The sequence below is a fragment of the Nylanderia fulva genome, unplaced genomic scaffold (assembly GCF_048542155.1).
Source record: "Nylanderia fulva isolate GAGA-0341 unplaced genomic scaffold, ASM4854215v1 Scaffold25, whole genome shotgun sequence".
Classification (NCBI taxonomy): domain Eukaryota; kingdom Metazoa; phylum Arthropoda; class Insecta; order Hymenoptera; family Formicidae; genus Nylanderia; species Nylanderia fulva.
Genome location: NW_028190314.1, coordinates 1664338 through 1688993, shown reverse-complemented (window position 1 = coordinate 1688993; position 24656 = coordinate 1664338). Strand labels below are relative to the sequence as shown.

Genomic DNA, 24656 nt, shown 5'->3' with positions numbered 1-24656 from the left:
ATATTTTGATAAATAAAAAAAAATATATATATATATTGATATATATATATTTTTTTTTATTTATTATATATATATATATGACATGAATTATATGCGCATGCGCAGTTTTCAATATGGCGACTTACATTGAGTCCGTGAGTAAATTGTATTGAAAGCGATTTCTACGTATTCTCATGTATCTTCACGTTTCCAATTTAGAGTTTGTTTGCATTTCGATTTAGTCTGATTTATTTTGATAAATCGTGATGAGCCTGCAAGTGTTGAAACTTTACAAGGATATTCTGAGATATGGAGAAACTTTGAGATTCACAAATAAGGGATATTTTCGACATAGAATACGAGTAGCTTTCAAAAATAATAAAGATCTTAATGACGAAACACTGATAGATTTTCACTTAAAGGTAATTATGCTGTGTTTCATTCATGTATAAATGATATATCGTTAATATTATATTATAACCTCTCTTTTTTTTCTAGCTTGTACATTTATATTTTTTCTCAATATCTACTGTATTTACATGGAATTACTTTCAGAAATTTAAAATTGATCTCTATTTTATTACATTTTTCTCATTTATATTTACATTTTATAAAAATCATTACGTGTTTTTCAAATTTGAAATTTTTGTATTTCCTATATTATCTTATGTAATAGTAATGTAAAAATTTCATATTGATCCGATCAATCTAAAATTAATTTCCCCTTTTTCTCCTGTTTCAGAAGGGTATGAAATTTTTGGAAGACAAAAAAGTGCTATAAATAATCTTATTTTATAATGTAACGAGAGAGACTAAGTATAAAAATAAAGTTATTTTTATTCTTTGGTGGCCTTCCGTGAGACTGTATACAACTGTACATTTTATAAGGAGAATGATGTTTACATTCTTATCAATGTGTCAAAAGACCCACAGCAGGATCTATTCGTCAATCAATCGTGAAAAGTTCCTGTTACTAGGTGCTGCGATTAATAATTATGAAAATGTGCCACTGCGCAGCAAGTCATTCAAACGTCACCTTGATTACTCAAATGTGCCGAAGCTGGATGAAGCCGACCTCGAGGAACAGTTCATTCGTGGCTGGGGTCCAGGTGGTCAGGCGACAAACAAGACGAATAATGCTGTAATGTTAAAGCATAAACCAACAGGCCTCGTTGTTAAGTGTCACGAGACGAGGAGTCTGTTGGAAAACAAGAAACGAGCACGCGAGATTATGATAACGAAGCTTGATAATTTGCTGAACAAGGAGCGTTCCATCGAAGCTCAGATACGCATCCTCGAGAAAAAAGGACAAGCTCAAAAAGAATATAAAAGAAGAAAGCTAGCAGAGATGAAAAAAGCCTTTCAAGAACGCGAAGGTTTGACGTAATGTTAGACTTATTTTATGTAAATTTCCTCCAGGAGGTGTACATGTATAAATTTTAGTTTTAAAAATAAATATAAAATACACGTAGATTGTCGTTTTTAATTTAAAATAATCAATGGTTGTGTTAATTATAATCAACTAATTATAATCAAATCAAAGCACTTCAAGTTGTATCTTAATTTATCTTCTGGTTCTGAAGTTTCTAGAGAAATAAAAAATGTTTGATTATAGAAACTATATATAAATTGCGGTATAATTTTTGTTATTATTAGATTAGTCATTCTTAATAGATTATAAATAGAATTACACATATAATTTAGAAAAGAAACAGCGCCAATTTTTCTAGAGATTATCTATTGACTAGGTCAATTACAATTGAACTCTACATAAATTAATCTAGATTTTTTTTCATGGAATTATAAAGGTATAATAAAACAATTTTTAATGGAAAATTTTTATATCTTTAATAATGATAGTTTCTCTTTTTGAACTCGTGAACGACTTACAGTTTTGTTTGAAATAAAGTAAATAGATATATACTGAAAAAAAATTGAAAATAAAGAACATTATCTTCAATAATATGCAGCATAACAGAAATGAGTGATTATACTGTTATAAAGCTGTATGCAGTCTTGCGTACTCTAAAAATGTAAATACACTCTATATAGAAATTATCCTTAATAAATGATTTGAACAAAACGACTGTCTTTGAAGTGATATACAATTTTCGTCTAATGCAAAATGACGAAATAAAGGAATATAATAAAAAAAAGGAACAACGACAAATATCTTTAAAAAAAAAACCCAAAAAAGAGGGGTAATTTTCTGTTTTCCAAAAACAACGACCGCATCGAAAGAATGTACAAGTGGGATGTATACCTCGTGGTGGAGAGCGTTATAAACTAGCCACCTGAAAGAACGTCACTAAGTAGAATGATAATAATCACTAAGGATAGAGAGAGATAGAGAATACTATGATGCGACGTGTTAAATACTATTCTCTACGTACACAAATAATATTTTTATACACAATGTACATCGCGTCAAACGGGACAATATCGGATCGCGAGAAATCGACCGTCATTCGACAGAAATCTAACAAGTCCAAGTACTCTTCCTCTTTCTCTAATCTATATCTTCAGCTGCTCTTCAACCACCGTCCAAAGTGGCCTCGGCTGGACTTGATGCGCTTCCTCGGCGGTTTGGGTTTGTTGGATCTCGGGGAACCACCGGAACTTCTCAATCGCCGGTTGCTCGCCACCGTCACCGTCGACAGGACCCCGTGATCCACGTCAACCTGATCGTCGAGTTTCATCATCCGCACGACCGGCTGGAATTCCATGCTCGAGCGACGTTGCTCCAACTCGGTGGACGCTATCGAGGACAGACTGATGACGCGCTCCGACAAAGCGCACTGATCCATCATCAGGTCGGACGAGTTGTCCTGGACAACGTTGCTGTCCGACGACGAGATGGCCTCGCTCTTGCGCTTGGCGTTTCGCACGCCAGTACCCGATGACTGCTTCTTGTTACAGGTAGACGTGATACTCAGGTAGCCGTCCTTCTTACAATTCTCGTCGTCGTATACCATGCCGACGTGATGATCGGACGACGACAGATTGTTGTGGGCGACCGCCGTCTTCGATTGACGTTTCCTGGAATAGATGCGCCTCCGCGAGCCCATTCTGCCCCGCCTCGTCGTGGCGAACACGATGCCGTGCTGACGACCGTGTTGCTTCAACAATTCCCCCGTGTTCTCAGACGAGTTCTCCTCGCAGTTGCCGCCTCGCAGCTGCCGCTTTGGCGACGACAGCTCAGAGTTGGAGTTGTTGTGGTGTTTCTTAGGAACTATACCGGTCTCCGTCTCCTTCCTGCACTGCTGCAGCTGTATGCTGTCCCGATTCTCGATCTCCGTGTCTCGCGACTCGCAACTGTTGTTGTCGACGGTGACGACGTGGTCGCGCTGCCGTTGCTTCCTGACAACCGGCGACGACTTGACAACCAGATTCCTCTCGGTGATCGCGTTCACGTCTTTTCTGCCAAACAGGCTCTTCTGATTCTCGTGATTCTCGTCGTTGCCCGACTCGTCGTTCTCCGACAGCTCCTCGATTCTCGACAAGTCCTTCCTACATGGATAATCCTTGCTCGACAAATAGCTCTTGTTCGTTGTGTCGCACGCGTTTTCCGAAATGGACAACGATTCCACGTAACTGCTCGTGTTGTCGTCAACAGCTTCCACGTTGGTAGCACAGATCCCCAGCAAGGCGTCAGCGTCGTTCTTCCGGTTGACGTTTGTCCGTTCCACGACGGTTGGCAGGACGATGTTGTTGTTCGTGGTCGTGACCGTGTGAGAATCGGTCCCTTCCGACAATTTGCCGGACGTGTTCAGCGTACTTCCAGCAAAACTCTTATCAGGATAGAGCCTCTTCTCCAACAATGATTCCCGATGGTCGCAGTCCACGGACACCTTGCTGTTCGCTTGTACTTTCTTCTTCATCTTGTTACCAACCGGCCACCCGGTCCGGTTTTTCCTTCGTTTCCTTCGTTTCAATGGAGTGTCCGTATTCGTCTCCCCGCACTCGGAGCTGGCACATGACGAGTTGTTCTCCAAACAGTTGGTGATGTCTTGGCAATTGTCAAACAGCTCCAACAAATTTGATGGGGCGCCCTTCGGCATCCCACAGATACCGTCGACCTGCTCCAAATCCAAGTCGGGCGTGAACGAATCCAGCTCCGTTATCATATCCTTCGTGCTCAGCATATCGTCGATCGTTTTGGCTATCTCCTTCAGCTCCACGTTCAAATCCGACTTGAGATCCTGCTTCTGCTCGGGTTTCGGCGTGTTCGTGCGCGACCTAACAAATTGCGGCGACTCTTCTCTCGTACGCAAGGTCGACTGCTGCTGTTCCTTTTTGCGGAGTATGGTGGACATGATTGCCAGTGTGGATGCATGGCAACGAGGACTTTTTCTCGGTGAACGTCCCACGCATCCTATACCACGTCCGCGACCCCTTTTCCTACCCCCTAAGTCGATTCTACTCTGCATCTTCATCAGCATTTCGTGAAAATTTTCAATCTCGTATGGCAGTAAAAATGGTTTCCTCGCGTCGCACTCGCTGAAGCAGTGCCAAAACTCAGCGCCCATATCCTGACGTTGATACGTTTGATACCACGGCTCGGACTTGGGTATTGCCTCGAAGGAGAATTGCATCTTCTCAATCTCCGTTGACGGTTTGGACGGATAAATCTCAGCTACATTTTCGACCTGTGCTTTGCAGTCGTTGGATTGTTGCGCCGACTTCTTTAACCCCGCGTGTTCCCTACCATCCGCAAACGCGGCGTCCTTGATACCGGTCAACGGAGCCTGGTACCTCAATCTGCTGCCCGGCGTCTCGAACTTGTAGTAGTCGGTGTTGTCCTTGATGAACGCTTCCGCCTGCGTACGTCTCCTTTTTCTCGCTCTACCCAGGTGCACAGAGTCCTGCGAATCCTCCTCCATAATCTCCTGTTTCACTGGACTGGAATTCAACGGCGAACTCAGCAACGTGGACGAATTGGCAGTTTCGTTGACTTCGCTGTTCTCCGACGTATCTTTCGGCAGCACGCTACTCTGCTCGTTGTCGCTGAGCGATTCGGTCGAGTCGTCTCGTTTCGGTTCGCCAAACATAAAGGACTCCGCCTCGTCGCTTAACAAAGACAACTCTGACTTTCTCACGCGCTTAAACCGCACTACCACCGGCTTCTCGCTCGACGACGGTGCTTCCTTCTTCTCCTCGCCGTCGCCGTCCTTTGACACCGTGTGTTGTTGCGAATTGCCACTATCCGTCACTGCACTCGATCGCAGCTTATTACCCAACACTTCCACCTTGTAATACGCGCGATTGTCCTCGATCAAACGTTCCTCCACCGACAGTCGATGTCGATATCGACCTCTGATACTTCTGCCGCCCCTTCGGTTGAGACGGGAAGGATGCTTGGGCTTCGCGCAACGATTGTTCTCTCCCTGCAACGCTTTCAGGTCCTTTTGTTCATTTTTATCGTTGTTATATTCATCGCAAATCAATTCCTTCGCATCGTCCGACAACTTTCTCACTTCTGTCGTCACTTTTTCCGCTTGCAACGAGCAATTGTCCCTTTGAAGCGGGTCGTTGCACGGTTTGTAATTCCCAGTAAAACTATTGTCAACTACACCATTTTCTACACTTATCATACATTCCAACGCGCACGCGTTTTCGTCACCGTTACATTCATCCTTATTCTTGAGGTAATCCGAATCTTCCGATATACGACGCGAATTTATAATACCGTTTTGCGTATTGTTATGTACAATCGCCGGCTGCAAGTTTGGCGGATCTAAATGATTACTATGCTTACTACTGATATTATCTTCCTTAGCGTTTAAAACGTCATCGATATCATTCGAGAAGGGCCTTTTATAGTCCTCCCGCTTTGATTCCTTCCGTAGAATGTCCTCCTCCGCGTACTTCTCATCCGGATCATCTTCCTCGATCCAAATAGTACCTTTCGAACGTTTCTTGATAGTGTAACCTTCGAACTTGTCGTACAGCTTCTCACTCTTATCGATTTCGTGCCAAGGACTACCCTTGGATCTGAGAAGATGCCCGCTTTCGTGTTTCGCACGAGTACGCAGATTATGCGGCGAGTTTAATTTTAAATTAAGGTTTCTACGCGCACCGTTCACCATTTTTATTTCGTCGACACTAAAGTCACTTAAAGTTTTGGTGTTTTTGTTAACCTTTTCCTCAGGCAGTACTACATTGTGAAGATTACCATCTCCATTGGGGAAACAATCACAGTCTTTCCTGTAAAATAAAAATAAACTTAATTAGCAATTGTAAATGCGCAATCAGTGATATGTGTGATGTGTATACGTCAAATAAATATTGAATAAATAAAATGAAATAAAGAATATGTGTATGCATATGTAAACATTTGAATTGCAAATTCTTACTCGATATCCTTTCTATTTAATTTTAAGAACGCCTCCACATTGGCGCCCGCGTTGATTAACGTATCCAACGACAAGAAGTTGTCGTCGTTCGCTACAAAGTTCAAATGCTGTTCGCTTTGCAGATGTTTCGACAGATCGTCATAATGAATATGACAAATTTCGCAGTAACCAGCGACCAGCTGTTCTGTTCTGCGGGTACGTGCAGCGTTCGCACGGGGTCTCCGAGTCATTTCTTTACCCTATCAATGCAAAAAAATTATTTATAATGTTGTCTTTGAGATAAAAAATTCAATTTCAAATTTTTGTGTAAATTTATTATTTATTAATATAATATAATGTACTATATATAAAGTAAAATAACGTACCTCGGTCCTGTTCGTAGATTCAACAGCCTGCTTATTCTCCTTAATCTCTTTGTTTGTTAATTTGCTCTCTCGTTTTCCCTGCTTCTTTGTGTTAAAAGGACACGAACCTGGATCACCGTCGAAGTTTAACGTTGGCCACGACGATAATTCCAGAAATACAGGTCTAGTAGTTCTATAAACACAGATATAAAATGTGAGACAATAATATATGGAAAGGCAGAGATGTAAATATTGTATATTACAGTGTATTATTACCTATGAAAGGATTCGAATTTAACGTACGATCCTCTCAGATGCTTGACCTTGAAATCTTTCTCGGTGCTATGCTGATTGGTTTGCTTCAGCTGCTTCAAGTTATAAGAATCCTTGAAAGAAGCATAAATTTTGTCAAGCCAAGCCTGAAGCTTTTCTATCGCCCAGATAGGAATTCCCCAATTATGGGCGTTATCTAGTGGATCCACGGAACACTGTTGTGGCTGCGTCAGAGCACGTTCCAACATTGCATCCACTCGCGATTTCTGTCAAATTGAAAATACAAGATATAAATTATTTCTTTTTCACAAAGAATGAAATAATGTCAATAGATATATATAAAGGCAAGTAATGCAATGTGACAGATAGAGCATTCATTTCTTTATCACAGCGTGACAAATGTCAAATATAGACTTCTATACGACATATCGAAAGCTTTCGACACGATTAATTATTTCCATCTCCTCTGCATACTTACAGATCTTTGGGTAGTTTGACCCCGTAGATTGGTGTAGTTGGACGAGGGGCATTCAGAACTTAGCAACGGTGTTGAGGGTGTAGGAGTAGGCGTGGGAACTTCTATGCTTTTCAGCGAACGGGGTCCGCCGCTGCCGCCACTGGCGCAAGTCCATCTATGCCTCTCAGAGTTTGTATGACCTGTCTTATCTACTCTATCGCTGATTACAAGACTCACACCACGTACTAGAAACAATTCGATCGTCTAAAAACAGAAAACCTCAAGTTGAAACAATGATTGGACAATGCAGTGGGTAAATAGAGCAGAGCAAAAGCGAGTATATAAACAAGCACATATAAACAAACAAAAATTTAAGTGATCAACTAACACTCAGATCACATTCTCTCCAAGCGAAACTCGGAGCCAAGGCCTCTCGGAACTTCTTTCGACGCACAGAGGACAAAGAACCTTCAATGCTGTCTCTCTCTCTCGAACAAGCATGAGCGACCGACAGAACGAAAGAGAGAGAGACGCTCCAGCAACTTTCCTCGGAAATTTATCGTTTGCGCAACGAGCGAAACGTCGTCGTCGTCGTCATCGTAGCAGGACACACGTACAGACACACATGTCTACAAACGAGGGGCCCTGATACTCGGGCACACGCTTGCATCGCGTTACGCTGACGTCAAGTGATTTCGCGAACAGCCTTCCTCGGAGCGGTCGCAGGGCAGTGGCAGCGACCAGAAGGGGGGGAGGAGGGGGCGGGGGTGGGGGCGGTGACAGCTGCGGCGGAGGCGCCGGCAGGGGCCGACCGTTACACAGGGGAACCCGATCCGGCGTGCCACCGCGAAGTCTGATCTTGGTGACGTAGTGGACGCCGCCACTCGCCGTAGGTCGTCGTCGTCGCCGTAGGTCGTCGCATAGCGTTGGCGGTCTAATAATATATACGTCCGACGCGTCACCCGCCCCCGGCCGTCGTCTCTCCCCCGGGAATTAGAACGGAGGCGTGAGGGAGCACGTGGGGAAGCGGTCCCCGGAAGTCCCCTGACATTCGACGTTTCTGAGAATCCTGAGAGCGAGAACCGCGTACTCGTCTAAGGGGACGAACTGTCAAACGTCCCCTCCGACGTTAACACTCGGATGTACACTTGGCTGAGAGAGAGAGACTCGCCGATGAATCGCGTCTCTCTCTTTCTCTCTCTTTCTCTCTCCTTCGACGCGAAGAGGTGCCGCGAAGGAGATTGAACGAGGATGCTTAATTAAGGTCGCGCGCGAACGTACAAGCGGAACGGACGGGAGGAGAGAGCCCGAGACGCCTTGTTAGCTGCTTCGGCTCTTGACGTGCCACCGCTGTACTCCGCGGCCGACACAACTGTCACGCACAAAATGGCCATTCGCCGTTAGTAGCTTGGCACAGGGGCCTGGAGACGGCGCGCGCGTCCGCGCCACTCTCGAGTCGGAGCCGAGGGCAACGAGAACAGCCAAGTTTTCCGTCCGCCACGGCGTTCTCTCCTTTCATCTTCCGATCGACGCTTTTCCAAATTTTCGCGCACAAACACGCGTGTATGTGACGTATGTATAGATGGATAGATAACGCGCGCGCGGATTTCTCGCTCACAGATGGCGCGGCAGAACGCGATTTGTTTGTCAACAGAGGACGCGAATCTCTCCTCGGTGTGACGAGAGATCAGATTCTCTTTTCTCCTTCTACTACTACTGCTCTGCTGTGCGATTTGACAGCTGCTCTCTATTAATAGGAGGACGTTGCGAAGGCGAGTCGGTATTCGCGCTCCTTCTTCCGCTTCGCGTCCCGAGAGAAATTAATTCGCTCATCCCCTCCGGTTAAACTGTTGACAGTTTGGCTCGATAAAGAGTGCTTCGAGATATCAATCCAAGCTTTGTATCGTGTACTGTTGTTACGTTTCAAACGTGTCGTTGAAAACTGTCAAAAACTGTCATTATCTATCGATCTTCAATGTCAGCTGTTTTCCTTTTTTTTCTATCAAAGTCACCTGTCATTTATCCTAAAATGTAAACAAATTCTTTTTCCCGAACTGCTCTTTGTCCTTGTTTTATTTTTGTTTCCCCTTTTCTTTTGACGTTACGAACTTTGCGCCTCGCTCCGGAAGATGGCGCGAAACGGCGCCAAGTTCGCCGATGTGGAAATTGTTGTTTGTCAACAGAAAAAAATTCGTTCCGGGTATCCGAGACTTCGGCGAACGTACGTAGATACTAAAACCTCGGCGTCGGCCGGTTTGCCACGAGCGTTGCCGAGAGAGGCTGAATTTAGGGCGTAGCCCGTCGTGCGCGCGGCTCGGCAACGACGCGGCCTCGAGTCCTCGGAAACCCGCCGTCGCTTCCTCCTCCTTCGAGCGGAACGCTCGGTCACGTCCGCGAGGGTCAGTCCCGCAAACGTCCCGGGTCATTCTTCCTCTTCCTTTTTTTATATCTACATATATATATACAGGGTGTATCTAAATAAGTGCGAACAATTTTAAGAGACGTTTCTTTGTCGAAAATTAAGGGGGCTTTCTTATATAAACACACATGTACTCTTATATTTCTCCTTGAGGAGTTACATTTTTTCTAAAGAGGGAGGTATACATTTTTTGTTCTTAAATTTTAGACAAATTCAAATATGAAACTTGCTGGATATTTTCCACTAATAAAAAGGATATATTTATTAATATTTAGAAAAATAAAACTTAATTTTTAAGTTTCGACAAAGAATAATCTGTTAAAATTTTTCGCACTTATTTAGACATCCTGTATATACTCTGTATTTCAAACTGAATGGAAGATTTTTTTTGCAAATAAGGAAGTCGAGGAAGAACGCGCGGGATTAAACGGAACCTTATATGGCGTTTTCGATCATCATTCGCGGAACGGAGCTAGTAATATTTATGACAAACGACTGCCTACGTGGTTTCTTGTGTTCCGTCGATAGAATTTGAATTTTCAATCTTAATTATAGATTGCACGATGTACATAAAAGAAAATTTTGAATTAAAAAAATCTTAATTGAACTTGAATGACAAGTCAAATTAATATTTCTCGTCGCGCAAAAATTTTATACGTTGCTATTAGAAAAATTATAGATTTTTTCTATTCCATTCACAATACTATTAATATTAACGTATTAAAGAAATTTATATATTACTTCAAATATAATTTATATTACATTAAAACATATTTTTCTATTATACTGTCCAAATATGGCAAAAATTCCAAGTATTTTTCGCTCTAAAAAATGGAAGTAATTGGAATAAAAGCACGACAGGTCGAATTTAGCAGCCGTTTGCGAGTGACCCGGTAAAGTTGGGCGCGCGCGGGATTTTTCGGGGACGAGTTTGGCATGTTCCGGCAGTTCGATAATCGCGCGCGTACTCAGTAGTATCACGCGGCAACGAGGTCGGCTTGAATGGCTCGGAGAACGCATCGCATCGCATCGCATAGCCGCGAGAGACGGAGATTCGAATTTTTTTTCTTGCGCCCTCGGCAGGGGAGCAAGAGCGCGCGCGTTACGTCGAAGCGGCTATAGGCATAGTGATCGAAAATGGCGGGAAGAGAGATGGAGAACAGAGTGGGGAAGCGCGCGCGGGCAAGAAGGGGGACAAGAAAAAGAGAGGGATCGCACACTCGCCCGAAATACACACCAAATGCTCTGACAAATCGATAAGCGACGAGAAACGAAGCGGGAAACGTGGCTAAGCAGGCTCTCTACTCGTCGAACACGCAGCATCGGAACAAGCAAAGATGAAATACAACTCACTCCGCCCAGCTTCCTGATCTGTGCCTCTAGCTTGGTCGCGGTGGCATGGTTCTTCACGTCCAAGTAGAACGACTTCTTTTCCAAAGGCTTCAGCCCCTTTTGTATACGTATATCTACAAAACAAGTTTCCATTTTATTCATCTTTACATTTGCTTAACATTTGATGATTCCTCGTCACCTTTTCGCAGATATATGACAAAAATACTTTTTTCCATTGTCCACCAGGAATGAAAAATTGGAAATATTTGTATCAACTTTCAAAGAATATAATAAAGCAAGTATCCACTTATTGTTAGTATAAATTGCTGTCTTATATTTCTACCAACTGCTGTACAAATCACATGATACAGACAAATTGGTGCAGCGTCAAGCAATAACTCGTTATTTATATTCAACAAAACATCAAACGAGATACAATGAATCATCATAATTATTTGCATTATACAAGATGATCACTCCGCAGAGGATTTATTGACAATAGTTGATGAAATTTGCATCATTCCCACACATGTCCAGTTTAACGTAGAGAGAATCTTCATCTTTTGACTCAAAGTTTAACTTCTTTTCCAGTATAATAGTGATAATAATTACTATAGATTATATTAAATTATTTATTATTACATTATATTATCATATAAATAATTATATATTTACATTAAACTTATTATTACTGAAAGGAAGTTAAACCTCGAGTGTATGTGTCAGTGATCACAATAAGTTCCTTGTGTCATACAGATACACACACACACATATATATATATATATATATATATATAATGTGTGTGAGTAAAGAGACGTTAGCACAAACATTTGTAACGATGCTCGATCACGGCCGGGCCGGCTTGATTGTTATGCAACGCGAAATGACGGGATGACTTACGTGACGTTCGCCGCGGATCGGATTTATTCTCTCCCGACGTTTGTCTGTGTTGTTGATCTTGCTGCTGCTGCTGCTGCTGTTGGTGCTTGGACGGCGATACCATTCCTAAGCGATGATGATGCAGCACCGCACGACGTACCGCAACGACGTTATCCCTGTCTCACTTTCGTCCCTCGTCGTCGTCGTCGTCAGCGGCGGCGGCGCACTTCCCATCCTCATCGACACGCCGAGTAACGTCGTAGAGGCGCGGTCGCATGCTCTATCCCTTGCCCGTTTGTCTCTCCCTCTCTTTCCTAACTCGCTCTCGCTCGCTCTCTCTTTCTCGCGCTCGCGAAAATATATTCGCTCCTTCACGGCCGGATAGTCGAGGATACGCTCTATCGCGGCTGTCAAACTACGTGTCGCCGGCTGCCGCGGATAGATTGCATCCTCGACCGAACGCAAATCGTCGAAACTTCTCTTCGGATGTCGCACGCACTCGTCTCGACTCGCTCCTCGCAAGCTCGTACTGTAAACTGAAACCGCGCGTGCGCACTGAAGTTAACAGCGAGAATGGCCGAACACGCTCAGGCTGGCCAACTTGAGTGCGCTTATCATTCTTGTATATAACAAAGCAACAATCGAGATTTATTTTTCAAAAAATTAAGGGTCGACAGGCGACATGGTGGAGACGCCTATCGGCCGGCCGGGAATTACGGATTCGTTCATCCCATATATTAGCCAAAATACTTAATGAATCTTATTAAATTTACGATATTCTTAATCAGTAGGATTGTCCGCAGGGAGACAAAGATCGATTTTTTGGAAAAAAGATAAATATAAAATTCATAATATAACTTGGGAAGATGCGCAGCTAGCAGCGGGTAAGGTTGGGTTAGCCACGAGATCGTATTTAATTTATTATAAATTTTTAAGAGCAATAATGCAAAATTTGACTCTTTGTCTCCCTGCTTTATTATATAAAGAATATATTAAAAAATATTTCACGAAGCTACGTAACTTCTTTTTATGTAATATTTGGGATGAACAAATCTCACTAGATCTATACTCATGGGGAAATTTTTGTGGTAACATACTGACAGCTTGACAAGGAGAGAGTATCATTCTATCTTTGTCTCTCTTGCATTTGATATGTGTAAAATCAGTATAAATACAAAAACCAATATATTACGCACACGAATGAGAAATATTTTACATCTGCTCATTATATAAGAAAATATAAAAGTAATGCAAATTAAATTTCACATTTATTTATAATAGTATTGTGAGGTAGTAACACATATGGAAATCTTATAAGATAAATGCTGTACATCGATTAGCGTAATATTATGATTACAAGTCGCAATAAATGATTTTGCTAATATATTATTTTGAATAAAAATTTTATAAAAACAAATAAAAATAAAATGAATAAATTTTATTCATTCTTTGTTTTTTTCTATTATTTTTTCTATTATTTGAATAAAAGGCGTATCGTATGTAATAGATAAATAATAATTTATATATATGTATATATTGAAATTAATATATATATATATATATATATATATATATAAATTTCAAAACGTATAATTATATATTTATATAAATTATCTATCTATTTAATCTATTACACACGATACATCTTTTATTCAAATAATAGAAAAAATATTTAATAGAAGAAGAAAACAAAGAATGAAGAAAATTTATTAATTTCATTCTTTTTGTTTTTATATTTTTTTAATTTTTATTCAAAATAATATATTAGCAAAATCATTTATTGACTTGTAATCATATTATGCTAATCGATGTACAGAATTCATCTTATATGATTTTCATGTATTAACTACCTCATAATACTAGTATAAATTAATGTAAAATTTAATTTCCATTACTTTTATATTTTTATATGGGATGAGCAAATGTAAAATATTTCTTATCCGTGTGCGTAATTTATATTAAAATATAATTATTATATAAATAATTAAATAAAAATATATATAATAAATAATTTATTATATTTATAAAAAAATTTATGTAATAAATTGTCTGTATAATATTTTACTTATTTATAAAATGTATTTTATAAATAAATAAAAAAATAAATAAATTAGATAAATATGATAAATTAGTGAATGTGGTAGGAAATGTCATATTTATTTTTTAGTCAATATATAAATTAAATGTTTATTAAATTTAATATTAATTTAAATTATATATTGATTAAAAAATAAATGAATTAGATAAATATGATAAATTAGTGAATAAGGTAGGGAAATAATTTTTTTTCTATAAATTAATTATAAAATTTGAATATAAATAAATTTTTATAAAACAATTTTTAAAAATTTAAATAATTTTTAATGATTTATTAATATTTAAAATAATTATTTTAATAAAAATTATGATAGATAATTTTATTTATATTATTAATAAATTTAGGTGCCAGCAATTGCGGTTAAACTGATGATAAGAATAAATAATTTTAATAATTTAAAGAATATAAAAAGGAGATTTAAATATTTTTTTTTTAATTTTATTTATAGTGAAATGTAATAATTTTAGTTAATAAAAAAATTTATTTTGGAAAATTTATTTCTAATTAAGTTTAAAAAGAAATTAGGATTAGATACCCTATTATTTAAATAAAAATAAAATTAATTAAATATTAAATGTAAAGCATTAAAAATAAAAAATTTGGCGGTAATTTATTATATTAGAAAAACTTGTTGATTAATTTGATAATCCACAAATGGATTAACTTAATATAAATATTTTATATATTGTTGAAAATTAAATTAAGAGATTTTAATTATAAATTTATATTATAAATTAAATTCAAATCAAAATGTAGAATTATTAAGATTTAGATGAGTTATATTGAAAAATATTTTTTTTGTAAATTATATTTAAATTTATTATTTAAAAAGGATTTAAATGTAAATTTATAAAAATTTATAAGTTGAATTATATTTAAATTATGTACAAATTGTCCGCCGTTCTTATTAATTATGATTTGTAAGAAAAATCGTAACAAAGTAAATATATTGGAAAATGTATTTAAAATAAAAAAAAATTTTAGTTTATTTAAAAATATTTTATTTACATTGAAAAGATTAATGATTTAATATGATTTATTAAAATTAAAAAAAAATTAAATTTAAATATTTATGAAAAATTTAATATGATTTGTGTGTGTGATTATTTTAATTAAATAAAATTATAATAAAAAATTAAATAAAGTTAGTTTTTGAATTGTTGAAGTATTAAAAAAAATTAAATAAATATTATAGATATAAGTAATGTAAATGAAAATTTAAAATAAATTAATTAATTAAATAAAAGTAAATTTTATTAATTGTACCTTTTGTATCAGGGATTATTAAATTTTGTTGTTTATTGGAATAATTTAAATTTCTCGGAATAAAATGAGTTAAATAAAATATTAAAGTTAATGTATAAAAATTATTTTAAATATTTATTTAAAAAAGATATTTTAATCCACTTTTATGATATCTAGTTTTTTTTATATAAATTTAATTTATATATAAATCATTTACAATTAATTAAATTAATAATAAAATTTAATTAGTAAATTTATGTAAAAAATTTATGGGATTAACTATAAATTATAATTAAAATATTTTATGAATATAAATGATTTAAATAGAAAAATATTTTTTATTTTTAAAAATTTTTTATAAAAATTTAATAATTTATTATGGAATAGATTATTCTAATTTAAATATAATAATAATTTGAAAATTTGATTTAATTAAATAAAAAAATATTTTAAATAAATTAAGTATTTTAATAAATAATGATAGTATAAGTATATTTATATTAATTATATAGAAATTTTTTAATTTAAAATATATATGTATATATAATTAAAGAATTAGGCAAATTTATTTTATTAAATTAAAATTTTAATTTACTTGTTTAACAAAAACATGGTTTTTTGATAATTTAAAATTATTTCTGCTCAGTGATTTTTAAATAGCCGCAGTATATTGACTGTGCAAAGGTAGCATAATCAATTGTTTTTTAAATGAAAACTGGAATGAAGGAATTGATGAAATTAAAGCTGTTTCAATTTGTAGATTTAAAATTTAAATTTTAAGTTAAAATTCTTAAAAGAAATTATGGGATGAGAAAACCCTATTGAATTTAATATAATTTTTAAATTTATTTAAGGAAATAAATTTTATTTTAATGATTATATTTTATTGGGAGGATAATTAAATAAAATAAACTTTAATTTAAAGATAATTTTAACATTAATTAATGAAATTTTTATAAAGGATTGATTATTAAATTAAGAAAATTTTTTTTTTTTTATAATAATTATTATAAAAATTAATTACCTTAGGGATAACAGCGTAATATTTTTAGAAAGATTATATTAATAAAAATGATTGCGACCTTGATGTTGAATTAAAATAAAAATTAAATGAAGAAGTTTAATATTTTAGTCTGTTCGACTAATAAAATTTTACATGATTTGAGTTCAGATCGGTGTAAGCCAGATCGGTTTCTATCTATAATAAAATTAAGAAAATTTTGTACGAAAGGACTTTTTTTCAAATTATATTTTTTTTAATGAATAAATTTAATTGATTAAATATATGTAAATAAATAAAATTACTTTGGCAGAATTTAAGTGTATTAAATTTAGAATTTAAATGATGTATAATAGAAAAAAATTATACAAGTAATAATTTGTCAAAATTTAAGATTATATTTTTATAGTGCGTTAAATATATTAAGATTGTTAATTTTGTTATTAATTATATTAGTTGGGGTAGCTTTTTTAACTTTATTGGAACAAAAAATTTTAAGATATGTACAAATTCGTAAAGAACCTAATAAGGTGGGATTTATAAGATTATTTCAATCTTTTAGTGATGCTATTAAATTACTTATAAAGAATTATTTTATGTATATAAATCTAATTATAATTTTTTTTATGTCCTATAATTAGATTTGTTTTAATAATAATATGATTAGTATTTCCTTACATTACTAATATTTATTTTTTAAATTATTCTATTTTATTAATAATTGTTTTATAACTATTAGAGGGTATGTTATAATTTTTATGGGATGATCAGCTAATTCGATTTATTCAAAAATAGGGGCAATACGATCAGTTTCACAAATATTATCATTTAAAGTAAGATTTATTTTAATTGTTTTAGTTATTATATTAATAAGAGAGAGATATTCTTTTTTTGATTTTATTAATTATCAATTTTATTTATGATATATAGTAGTTTTATATCCTTTGTTTATTATATTTTTTATTAGGATTTTAGCTGAATTAAATCGAAGTCCTATAGATTTTATCGAAGGTGAGTCAGAATTAGTTTCAGGGTTTAATATTGAATATTTTAGGGGTGCGTTTACATTAATTTTTTTATCTGAATATCGAATAATTATTTTTTTTAGATTAATTAGAATTTATATATTTAGAAATTTATTAAAATATTCAATAATTTTAACTTTTATTTTAATTAATATTTTATGTAGAATAGTAATTTTTATACATGGATTACTTCCTCGAATACGATATGATGAATTAATATATTTATGTTGGAAAATTATTTTACCAATAATTATAGTTTATATTTTATTAATTTTTGGATTTAAATTTATATTATAAATAATAATTTAGTAAAAAAAAATTAAATGTTTAAAAGTTAATAAAAAATTAAAATTTCTTTAATATGTTTTCAAAACATAAACTTAAATTCAAGATCATTACCTTAATTTAATAGTAATTTATAAAAAATTTAAGTATTAAATATAATTATTTTTAATATTTTAAATTTATTTATAATGATACATTTTTTAATATTTATTTAAAAATAATTAAATCTCAAATTTTTATTAGGAAAGGTAATAAGATAAAATAAAGAAAGTAACATAATGATAAAATTTGTCTAATAATGATAAAAGGTATTTCAATAGGTTGAGCTCCTGCTCATGTTAATAGAATAAAAATATTAATGAAAATTCAAAATAAATATTGATTTAAAGGATAAAATGTGATAATGAATTAAATTTTATAGAAATTAGAGGTAAAAAGTATAAGATAATAATTGATGATAATAATGCAATTACACTTCCTAATTTGTTAGGGATAGATCGGAGGATAGCATAAGCATATAGAAAATATCATTCAGGTTGAATATGAATTGAAAATATATTTTATAAATAAATGAAATATTATATATATATAATATATAAGTTTATATATATACATACATATATATATATATATATATATATATATATATATATATATATATATATACACAGATATGACAACCGTTATCTTGATTTTTTCCGATTATTGATGTTACATTGTATAACTCTCATTTCTTTCTCTCTGCTACATAATAACTTATGACGTGAAAGAACTTACGAGTAACGTATGATGGCTCAATGCAAGAATATTTAATCACGTAAAAAACTTGAGTTCAAATATATCAATATCAATTTTTTTATAATATATTGGAATATGAAAAATCATAGAAATATATTTGTATATAGGCGATAAACTTAAAAATTTGATATTGAAAATATTTTAATCATATTTTACAATTTACAACTACACACACTATAAATATATAAATGCAAAATAATTCCGTAAATAAATTTCAAGTAATAAATCAATTGCACACATGCACACAGCTGGTATGTAGATTTTTATTAAATTTATTTTTAAATTTATTTTCTGAATTATTTTACACTTATATATATAGTGTATGTAGTAAAAATATTTTCAATATATTAAAAAATTTTTAAATCGCCGAAATATATTTTTTTATCATTTTTCTATATTTTAATATATATATATATATATATATATATATATATATTATTATAAAAAAATTGATATTGAAATATTTGAACTCTAATTTACTGGATGATATACTGAACATCCTTGCATTGATTATACATTACTCAACGTTCTTTCACGTTATAAGTATTTGGAGCAAATGATACAATAGCATCAATAATCAAAAAGAAATCAAGAATAATCAACATATCCCTTATATAATATATATATATATATATATATATATATATATACATATATATATATATATATATATATATATATACGCACATATGTGCATAAGCATATATAAAATTTACAAAAAGTCGGTACTTATTAGCCTTGCTACGCTACTGCCTTCTGCTACGGAAGGCCAGAAAGCATTTTCAGGCCGTATCTCGCGAATACCGGCACGATAGAGGAACAAGGAGAACACGTAATTATCGGTCCTTGTCTCTCTACGGTGCGTCCGCGTGAGCAATGCAATAGTGTATGTACGTGTACAGACATGCACCACTACATAAAACCCGAGAATTGGTTTCTCGGCGTTGGCAACACTGAAATCGGAGTTTCGCGTTGTCACCGCGCGAGGTCTCCAACATCAATTCGGAGTTTGGCCGGCCGACCTGTCGACCCTTAATAGAAATATATATAGCCATGTTTTTCTTCTTTTCTGCGAAATAGTTTTAATTTTTATAGAGAGCAATGTGTTGGAAAAATAGGTTTGTCAACAATTGAATTTATTGTAGAAACTTGTAATAATTGATACTAATTGTTTATCAATAATAATGCTGTTGTGTAACATACGCGAAATGTGTCACGATGATTAATATTCATTACGTTCATTGACAAGATTGCGAAAAGTTAGCACAGAGTATATTTATAAAGAGAAATTTCATTTATGCACGTATATCGAATGATTGATTTAGTTACATTGGCGAAGAATTTTCAAATTTGATATATTGTTGCTGTGTTCAGTTTGGTAGATAATGGCGCTAATTTTTGAAATATAGATTTTATTCATAAATTAATATTTATAGTTGAAATATGACTTTAGTGTGGTAGTGTAATCGTAATACATATATAATTCAAAAAATTAATTTTTTTATTAAAAATTCTCAGATATAGCGCACTTGTTTTAATATATCTAAAATTTACACTTAAAAACTAGAATCTGTCATATTCTTTATAATTAAAAACAAGCTTAGAAAAATATAACATTCTTTAATTTTTTGCATTTTAAAAATAGTATATAAATGCACTTAACACTTAGAAAAAACTCAACATATATCTTTGCTAAGCATCCTGCTATACATTTTTGTATCTATATAAATATAAATTAAATTACTGTTAGTTTTATATATTATTAAGTATCGTCAAATATAAACAATATAGCATCCACAACCATCTTATTCTTATTGGGATTTATATATATATATATATATATATATATATATATATATATATATATATATATATATATCTATCTCTATATATACACTTATGTATATACATATATTCTTTTTAAAATCTCATTTAACATGGAAACAGAATTTATTCAATTCAATCATCATTAAATCGATCAATTGTTTTAGATTCATTTGGTTGCGCGATAGTAGAAATTTCTGTAGTTTGTTGGAGTTTTTCTAATGATGGAACAGTCTCTAATATCATTTTTCTACCCGTTTTTTTTTGCGTATATTGATAAATTAACTTTATTATGTATAGAACTGTTAATGGTATTGGAGTCATAATTGCGGTAGACACAGGAAGCACTAAAAAAAAAGAAAAATAATATTTTATTAGACAATTAAGATAAATATATGTATGAATAAATATTCGTATAAACTCACCAGTAGTTAGGTCGTCTGCAGGTGGTTTTAACGTAAAACGTAATAAAAAAATTGCTACACCAGTATTTTGAATACCCGTTTCAATGGCTATTGCTCGTATGTCGGCTTGGGATTGTCTGCAGATTTTCGCTACTACAAGACCAAATGTAAAACCCAACCAAGGCAAACCCATTCCTGCGATTATAATCTGGGACAGAAAAAATAAATATGTATACTTTGCATTCTGATATTGTTCGTAGATTTAATTGAAGAAAAATAGCCTTACCTCCCATGAAAATAATTTGAAGAGATACAAATTAGTCATAATGGCAAATATAACAATGAATATAATTAAAATTATAGAGAAAGGTTTCATTATCCGAACTAATATCCTTGACACTCTTGGAAGCTTCTTTTGGATGACAAATCCTATAACCAGTGGAATTATAAGACCAATCACAAAAGTGCCAATTTGACGGTAGGGTACTGCGATTTCTCCTTGCGCAAAAATATGTCTGCCTAATGTAAAGATCCAAAACGGCATCATTCCTGTAAAGAATAAAATTTTATATAGAATATTCTATGCAAAAATCTTCATATTTTATCAAATGCATTCCTTACCAAATGCAGCAATGGTACATAGAGTGGTCATTGTGATCGAAAGATTTAAATTGCCATCAAGTAATACTGTCCAAATATTAGAAGCACCACCACTTGGGCTTATTCCTGTGAAGAACATGCCTATTTGCAGTTCAGGACGATCAGAAAATAAAAAATATCCAATGAGAAAACTTAACTGGAAATAATATAAAATATAAATTCAGAGAAAACTTGCTTGATAAAAACTATAAAAAATATAGAAATATCACCCATGCACAGGATATTTGTAATAAAAAAATTTACCACTGGCATAATCATAAATTGGCAAAAGAATCCTATAGCTGGACCTATTGGCCTCTTTAATGTGTCGCGGCATACATTCCAATCCATTGCGCAGCCAAAATTAATATACAAAATGGATACAAGTATTGCAACACTGGCAGTGAATATAGTATCTATTGTACGTTCTTCTCGTACTACAACAATACGAGATACCTCCTGACGACTTTCAAAAAAATGATCCTAAAAAGAAAATTTTTATTATATCTTTTAAGGAACAATATTAATTAGCTTATTTAGCACTTACCTCATTTTCCTCCAAAGAGAAGAATAATTTTGTTCTACCAAGAAACACACCAGTGATATTTAAAGTGCCATTAAAAGAAGTTTCATTGAGCAGTATTTCAGTTGGAAAAATGCTTGCGATATCATAGTGCTCAGTATTGACAGTAATTTTGGAAAATTTTGATAAATTATTAGATATACTAAATGGAACTGATATCACATGGTTCATATGTACAGATATATCCTTTGCAATATCAACAGTCCATGCTGCTATCCCTCTCAATAACAAAAATCCTATTATGTACGTAGCACCCGTCATTCTCTGAAAAAATAATAAATAAAGAAAACAATTAATAAGATGAATCAGATTGCTCCTTTAAAAGAGATTTACAGTCTGTCTGTTACGTAGCAATTATCTTTGGCACTTAATACTAAAAATGGAGCAAAATTCAAACAATGTCAAAGTGATAAGCATGAAATGAAAAGATAAATAGTAAAAGAGACTGAATAAACCATGATTAGATAAGTTCTGCAAAGTGTGGGATACAAGTCAATTAATTTGTTATAAGAAAGATCACATTTCTATTTATAGGAACTGGACACTTTTCATCCGGAAGAGATAAATTGCTCCTGTATCTTGGATAATAAACAATTTTCCAAGCGAGATAACAAAAAAGTTGCGACATACAACCGGAATAAAAATATACACGTACCTTTGCGTACTATGTTTTGTGTGAATCTGTATATTCTGACATTATTTAACGTCGCGTAAAAGGTATATATATGAGCTCATCAGCATAATTATATTACATTTTTTTCATTACTCGTTAACCAGTAATATCGACCAAGTCACGGTCCGCGACCGCGAGACGCATTTGTAGCTAAATTGCATAACCAGCGTGTGATTGTATATTGCAATTTGTAAACCGGATGGTGGGAGATGTCGTTTGATCGCCGGTGATTCCATGAAATTTCTGTGTGACTTACACGCTATAAATATATACGACATAGTCGCGCTACTTTCGCTCTTTTGGCTTCACGGAGACATGCATCATTATCGCGATAAATGTCGACAAAACATCAAGACGCGCCGCTATTTTTTCGCAAACACACCGGCGAGTTGCACAACATCCGCATAATCTTACGCCAATCGGAGTTTGTCAAGGCTTTTTTATTTTACATCTTTCTCGCTTTATCTCTCCGTTGATTATTGACACTGAACCCTAGATAATTAATTAGGAATGCGATCTTCATGCTAGATGACCGGATTCCTTATGCGCGCAAACAGCTGATTTTTCTCGAAGTGAAAACATGAATTATATAAGGTTATATATATGCAAAATATATTTAATGAAATAAAAAAATTAAGAGCTTTTTTTTATAGGTTACCAGTTTTTTCATTTGCACTAAACTTTATTTCACTTCCGATGTTTAATTTAAGATTTAATTATCGATATTTTCATCGTAATTATATTATTGTGCAAGTTTTTATATCGCGTACCTTTTACACATATAATTTTTTTAAAAAATATATAAAATAAAATATAAAATTATGTAAACGAATTTCAATTAAAATTGTTATCTTTAAAACATTTTTAATAATTACCGAATTATAAAAAAAAACTTATTAAAAAAAATCAGCAGTGCCAAATTTAAAATGAGATTTATTTTATGCAAATTTAAATTGTTCTAATCAGTCACTTTCATTGATTGAATTTTGCCGGTAAAAATGTATGGTCAAACACATACGTGACATTTTAGCTCGATTGAGACAACACAAAACACATGTTTGTACGGGTACTTACTTCGCAAAAGAATTCGTGACGCTTATCAGCAGCAACATACGTCGCGTTGAAGGCATATATAAGAGTCCCCCGGTGCAACGATGCGTCCGGATAGTTTGGCGCGAAAATACCTCGAACGAACGGTCCGCGATCTCCGGCAATCTCCGACGACGACGGCGACTGATCTTCGCCGCTTTCCTTCGTCGCGATAAAGTGCACTTGAGTTGACAGAGAAACGACTATGGAGGGGATGACCGGAAAGAAAGAGCTCGATATATATATATCTCATCTATCGAAAATATAGATTTTTCTCTCTCTTTAAAAATATTTACGTCATTACATGAATTAGCAGTTTATGATGCATTGAACATGATAAATGATTTTTTTTTTAAATATTATTATTGTGTTATTGATTAATACATTTTTTATTTTTATCTAATGTGTGTTGGACTTGTTTTGCCATTTACAACATATATATACATATATATATATTACACATTTTTTATCTAGTTTATCTCTATCGTATTATTTTTCAATAATATTTTAAACAGTTTGGCTTCTTTAATTTAATTTTTTAATAAGAAGTAACAATTTGAAAAATAAATATTATATAATTTATATTAAATATTCCAGAGATAAATATAATTCTCTAAATATAGCTATAATTAAGGAATTAAAATTATAAAAAATCACACATATATATATGTATATATAAATATATATTATTTTCATTGTTTGCAAAGACAAATCTGTTTCGTCCTTTCACAAATCAAGATAGAGATCTATCATTTTTAATTGCACTTTATTACGCATAGTTATTTACTTTCTATACATACACTTACCTACTTTTTATTAAAGAGAAAGAAAATACATATTCCTACACAATGAATTAGAAAGTGAAAGACTATACAAAAATATTATAGTTCCTTCAAACTGTAATTAATACAAATATATAATATATAAGAGTAAAAAAAGAATATACGCAAGCA

At 33.5% G+C, this 24656-nt stretch overlaps 4 protein-coding genes across 5 annotated transcripts; 2 read left to right on the top strand and 2 right to left on the bottom strand.

Annotated features, from left to right (window-relative positions):
* Positions 1-67: 67 nt before the first annotated feature.
* Positions 68-823, top strand: LOC146722968 (mitochondrial ribosome and complex I assembly factor AltMIEF1-like). The gene is made up of 3 exons (XM_085483419.1): positions 68-134; positions 222-401; positions 722-823. Exons 2-3 carry the CDS (start codon positions 246-248, stop codon positions 758-760), a joined length of 195 nt encoding a protein of 64 aa, XP_085339545.1. The 5' UTR covers positions 68-134; positions 222-245; the 3' UTR covers positions 761-823.
* LOC114941075 (uncharacterized) lies at positions 716-12598 on the bottom strand. The gene is made up of 7 exons (XM_029315921.2): positions 12062-12598; positions 11182-11294; positions 7431-7673; positions 6956-7218; positions 6701-6872; positions 6336-6574; positions 716-6186 (listed from the first exon to the last, which is right to left on the bottom strand). The coding sequence occupies exons 1-7, from the start codon at positions 12162-12164 to the stop codon at positions 2502-2504; spliced, it is 4818 nt and encodes a 1605-aa protein (XP_029171754.1). The 5' UTR covers positions 12165-12598; the 3' UTR covers positions 716-2501.
* LOC114941076 (mitochondrial translation release factor in rescue) lies at positions 800-1450 on the top strand. The gene has a single exon (XM_029315923.2). It carries the CDS (start codon positions 872-874, stop codon positions 1364-1366), a length of 495 nt encoding a protein of 164 aa, XP_029171756.1. The 5' UTR covers positions 800-871; the 3' UTR covers positions 1367-1450.
* Positions 12599-20422: 7824 nt separating the features above from the next.
* LOC114941152 (ileal sodium/bile acid cotransporter-like) lies at positions 20423-23903 on the bottom strand. 2 transcript variants are annotated; one of them, XM_029316044.2, is made up of 7 exons: positions 23689-23903; positions 21906-22205; positions 21623-21841; positions 21341-21515; positions 21006-21268; positions 20741-20927; positions 20423-20662 (listed from the first exon to the last, which is right to left on the bottom strand). In XM_029316044.2, the coding sequence occupies exons 2-7, from the start codon at positions 22200-22202 to the stop codon at positions 20451-20453; spliced, it is 1353 nt and encodes a 450-aa protein (XP_029171877.2). In that variant the 5' UTR covers positions 22203-22205; positions 23689-23903; the 3' UTR covers positions 20423-20450. The 2 variants fall into 2 exon arrangements, with proteins under 2 accessions (XP_029171877.2, XP_085339578.1); XM_085483452.1 differs by lacking the exon at positions 23689-23903 and adding an exon at positions 22597-23153.
* Between the last annotated feature and the right edge of the window lie 753 nt (positions 23904-24656).